Source organism: Limulus polyphemus, unplaced genomic scaffold (assembly GCF_000517525.1).
Source record: "Limulus polyphemus unplaced genomic scaffold, Limulus_polyphemus-2.1.2 Scaffold148, whole genome shotgun sequence".
NCBI lineage: Eukaryota > Metazoa > Arthropoda > Merostomata > Xiphosura > Limulidae > Limulus > Limulus polyphemus.
Window position 1 is genome coordinate 552,445 of NW_013665758.1, and position 5,412 is coordinate 557,856.

Sequence of the window (5,412 nt, forward strand, 5' to 3'; positions counted from 1 at the left end):
GCGCGAAATTCAAAAACAAACAAACAAACAAGGTCTCCCCCTTACGGTATCTTTAATTAATTACTAATGAACTTTTGCAAGAAGTACTCCTATAAAGGATTAGTAATAAAGAGCATGGGGGAATCCAGTCTAGGTTTTCTTCTACGAAAAGCATATAACGACAAGAACGAAAATTAATTATATATCTTAAAGTTACACAAGTCCAAATAGCCATTATTTACCAACTTTTACAAAATTATTGCTTTACTGGAAAACGTAGATTTCATGTAATCACCTAACACATTTTTTCCGCAATTTGTTGCTAGAGAAAAAAAAAGGAATTTGAGAAAGTATAATTATAAATTTTAAGTAATTTTTACCATGGCAAATTCTGTATACCTTCTGTTGCTGTTTCAAGATTTTAATAAGAACTTCACTTTATGAGCTATTAATTTATCTAGTTTTCGCTTTACTTGCGTAAACCAACTTCAACAGCCCTACAGTGGCTCTGCGTCAGGTTTGTAAGCTTACGACGTTAAAAATCGAGTTTCGATACCCGTGGTGAGAAGAACATTGTATCGCTTTGTGCTTAACAACAACCCAACCAAACCGACATCAACAAAGAACGTCCCGAACTGTTTATCCGTGAAAGGGAATTCCTAAAACTAGTAGTATTGACCATTTCTAATAAATTTTCTTAATCACCCTGAGAAACTAGCGGATTAATTGAAAAACATCTTAGTTTCTAAAAGATGTCTAAATACTTCTGAGTTATTTTTAATTAAATCCCCTAAGATTGTGTAAATTTGTGCTTAAATACAAATAAATAGTATCAAGTGCATTTTTTTTTTATCTTCAAGTTTTGCTCAAGAAACAACCAATCTCAACAAATATATATAACTATTATGAATACAATGAATTGATTTAAATATTGATAACTTTCTGCTCCAACTTCTAAAGCAAATTCTAAGTTCACTAAATTCGCACACATGAAATAAATATTCACTGAATCAACAGTGCTATTCAGCTTAGACATTTATTGTGTTGTTAGCCAGGGAGAGATCTTAAAACCCTCTTCAAAGTTTAGGAAACGATATTAATAGTAAAATGCGAGTTAGACTAAGTATATGATCACTCAGTCTGTTACAGTATATTATTTTTATATGTCTTGTAATAATAGTATTGTGTTTTTATAACACTACATTCTTTATTCTGAGGGTTTTTCAAAGAAGAGTATATAATAGTATTTCAACCTCACTATGTCCGCCATGACCATCGCCAAAGACGCAATTCGCTAAACCACGTTTAACCAGCTTAAAAAAAAAGGCGTTCACACTTTAACAGTTGTTAAATTGTTGATTATTGAGTTAGTCAATAAAGTCAGTTGATAATTAACCACTGAGTAAGTCAGTGAAATCAGGTGATTGATTACTGAGTTGGTCAGTGAAGTCAGTTGACGAGTGATTATTGAGTTATTCAGTAAAGCCAGTTGATAATTAACCACTGAGTAAGTCAGTGAAGTCGGTTGACGATTGATTATTAAGTTAGCAAGTTTGTTAGTTACTTTGTATGTTACTCTTAGTCAGTTAGTGAGTTAGTTCAATTTCGTGAATATTGAGTTTGTGTTTCGACGATTGAAGAGATATACAAGAAAGTGCTGTACATACTAGAGAAGTTAGCAAGTGAAGTTGTTATACTAGTGTCTACCACGAAGTTAGGTTTATCAACGTACATCAGTTGACTTGTAGAGCTCGTAGTCGATGAAAGAAAACATTTATCATTAATTTGACTGGAGTTTGCATTGTTATTTTCCCTAATTATCCAAATGAACCGGCAAAACAATAGAAACCGTTAAAACAATGTAGTTTATCTACGCACCACGGTGTTGTTTCACATCCTAAGATCTGTAGCAGTTGCGGATGTATTTTCACACACATGCTATGATTCTTTTCATTGATACAAAACATTTGTTCAAAGTTTTAATTACGAACAGTGCATTAATCCTTTAGACATTTACCAATATTTTATTCACTGAAACCAGTTTACAGAAATATATCATAATAATACCTACGTAAAACAGATTGCTTTCGGTATCTGATGTGTATTGTTTCAACTAACTGTGTAAATAGATTTTCTCACTTTTAAGATATTATTAATTCGAATTCAGTGTCATATAAAGTTGAAACTGACGCTGTGGCCAAGTGAAACTGTTGCAGTAACGTGAAAGTTAGAAATCGAAGATGATTTAATATTAATAAGAAATTTAAGAAGATACTTTTTATGAGGTCTATAGAACTTTGCATACTTTATAGTTTTGAGAGACATGATCAGATATGATGTTCACCTTAAACATTATGGATATTTTAATACAGAGAAGAGGAACACTTGAAATTACTGACCTTTCAAAATTAAAAGAGTTTAAGATAAAATCATGTTACAAGCCGCTGGTCCTGCCGCTTATATTGCAACAACAACAAAAAAAAAACTTTTAAGTCTTGTTAAATTGTAGAGTTTGAAAATAAAAATAAAACTTCTAAGTATTGTTATTCTATACATTATAAAAATACTTATACATTTTGTTCTCTAATACTCTACAATATAACAATACTTAGAAGTTTTATTTTTATTTTCAAACTCAACAATGTTTGAAAACAAATTCATAATTTGTCTGTCTGCCTTTTTGTTATTTCGTCATCAGAGTAAATAGTGTATATTCGTAAGTGTGGATAAGGAACATCACATCAATGAAAATTATTTTGGTAGGTAGTTATAAACATGAAGAGCATTTTGATTTTGTTTTATATTTTGATTGCAAGCTTCAAAACATACACAAAGTTGTTGCTTAGTATCTATCTTCAAAGTTTCAAGATTAATCTTCCTCAACTTCGAAGCTCTAAATATCATCTACTGTTTCGGCAGTGCTTAGCTTACCCTTTATCATCATTATATAAAATTCCAGGACGTTTGATGTTGTAAAATCTTTACATCTTCTGCCCCGTATACACTGGCGCTTAAATCTCAGTTTTACTTGCCTCCTACCATTGCACTTTCTGGATTTCTAATTTGAGGCAATTAGTTTAAATTGATGTAGATTCATTAGTCGTATATCGGACGCACCACTGTACCCATGAAAAGGATGATGTTGGATAAATTGTCACGAACATAATAGAAAAATGGATGATCAGCTATGAACTTGACTGGTCCTACTGGCCTTGCTGAACGAGCTGCTAGTATCCCTGTAGCTGCTGCTGCCTCTGCACCTTCTTCGTTCACTTCTATAAAGGCCTTGTGGTAAACACCATCCATGTTAACCACCACTTTGTGCTCGGTGAAGCCAGTCAGGTTGGCATATCGTGGGTCAAATATTTCTCGGAGACCCATCTTTTGTAAGACGAACGCAAGATCAAAGTTACTTTCAGTTCGGAACTTTGGAAGAGAAACCCACACATCGGTTGGATAGACAGAGAAGAAAATATCGGAAACCTGATCAGGAGTTATGAGACGAGAGAGAATGTCGACACCAAAATAACGGTTCTCCGGAAGCAGAATCACCATACTGAAGTCATTTCCGGAAAATGGAAGCTCAAGAACCTGACACTTCAAGACTTCGTTCACTCCGTACAGAAATATCCCTCGCATATTCATCATCTGAGCCTCTTGTTCTATTCCAACGCCACTAGTAAATGTACCGGGGCGTGTCTTGTGAATTTCAAATTGTTGCATCCAAGTGCCTTTAAAATATACAGCATTAACTATAACAAAATTGGTCATCGAATTAATGCTAGAAGACGGAAGAAAACCTGTGATCTTATAATCGGTTTGCTCTTCAACCCATTCGTTGATGGTCAATCGTGCTTGTTCGGGATAGCGATGAAAATCTAGTTGGCTAACATCTTCTTTAAAGTAATCCATTAAACACTCGCGAAGTGGGATATCATAATGAAAATAGAGTTGATTCGCCAACCGGAAGGAGTCGTTGCCCTTCCTACGTTCTTCGTACCAGCGTTGAGTGGACTTGTAGGCGACAGCGTTGAAACCCTTATCGACGCCTCCAATTCCCAAAAGACAGCGAAGTTCATTCTCTGTGTATCCTTTAGTACCAGTAAAAGTGATGGCCAGAGCCGACCAAACGCTGAAAGGGCTGAAAAACAAGCCACGCGTAGTATTGTCGCTAGGTTCTGCCTGAAGAATACGGAACATTTCCAGTCCGAAGTTTAATGAACCATTTACATAAGCACGAACTGCTGCATCAATATCTTCTTGGGTTCCAGCACTGTCGTTGTGAGAAATGCACTGTTGTATAGTTAGACCAAGAGAGGTACATATTAAAAACAAGGTGGCCAGAAAGCAAATACTTGCCATTGCTGTAAGATACATAGGAGAACAAACAGAACCTGCAAAAAAAAGGCAAAACAATTCTGTTCTATATTTCAAAAATATTATGAAGATTATATTACATTTCAACGAATTTCGAAAACAAGTTATTTGCTCAAGAATATATTTATATAGACTTATATATATATATATTAATTATTTCTTTTCATCTCAGTTTATGTCAAATAAAGTCATATTGTACTATCTAATTTCTCACAAAACAAGTAAATATTATTTACGTGAATTATCTTTTAATATCATATAACGTGTTAGAAGTAGAAGGAGACACCGTCGTCATGGCATTTTGTCATGAAATCACACTTTTCGGTCCACAGGAGTCACACATATTTAAACCATAAGTTGTGTGCGGGACCTTTGAATTATTTGTTTGTATATTCTAGAAAGTCTAGAAGAAAGACTGTCAGCCAATAGCACCCACCGCCAACTCTTAGAAATACTCTAATAAAATAGTGGTACATGCTGACATTTACAACGACCCCATAAGCCCAAAATGAATAGCGCAATTTTGTGGCAACATGATGCAAACCATGGATCCTCGGATGCATAATCCATTATGCTAATTACTAAGCCACACCCAGTCCAAAATTTCTTAGTAATTTATAAAAATGAAAGTTCATCACCCCTGGCGAGAAAAGCATCAAGTCTTTTTACAAGAGAAGGTATCTTATTAAGAATAGGTATTTTTTGTTTTGTTTCAGGCTATACATTTAATAAATGTGGATTATAATCATGGAAATTTTCATCAGCTTTTTGTGCAATAACATGTGAATAACCATAAATCGCAGACTCAGGATGCTCTCGCAGTTTTCATCAGTTTTTATCATATTTTCAGATGTACTTCCTTTAATTATTATGCTATTTTAACTTTCATTAATAAAGACTGCACGTGGTTAGCTTTCCCGGGCTATGCATTTGAAAATTAACGGCTCGCGTTTAGTTGTGCCCGGCATGGCCAGGTGGATAAGGCGCTCGACTCACAATCTGAGTGTCGCGGGCTCTAATCCTCACCCCATCAAAAATGCTCGTCCTTATATCACT

The 5,412-nt window shown here is 34.6% G+C and overlaps 1 protein-coding gene across 1 annotated transcript in view; it reads right to left on the reverse strand.

Annotated features, from left to right (window-relative positions):
* Window positions 1-2,646: 2,646 nt before the first annotated feature.
* The window catches only part of LOC106475580 (leukocyte elastase inhibitor-like), an 8,216-nt gene continuing 5,450 nt past the window's right edge, over window positions 2,647-5,412 (reverse strand). The window contains exon 2 of the mRNA XM_013936263.2: window positions 2,647-4,373. Within this exon, the coding sequence (XP_013791717.2) occupies window positions 3,076-4,356 (1,281 nt within the window). The 5' untranslated portion in view covers window positions 4,357-4,373 and the 3' untranslated portion in view covers window positions 2,647-3,075. The remainder of the gene's footprint in view (window positions 4,374-5,412) is intronic.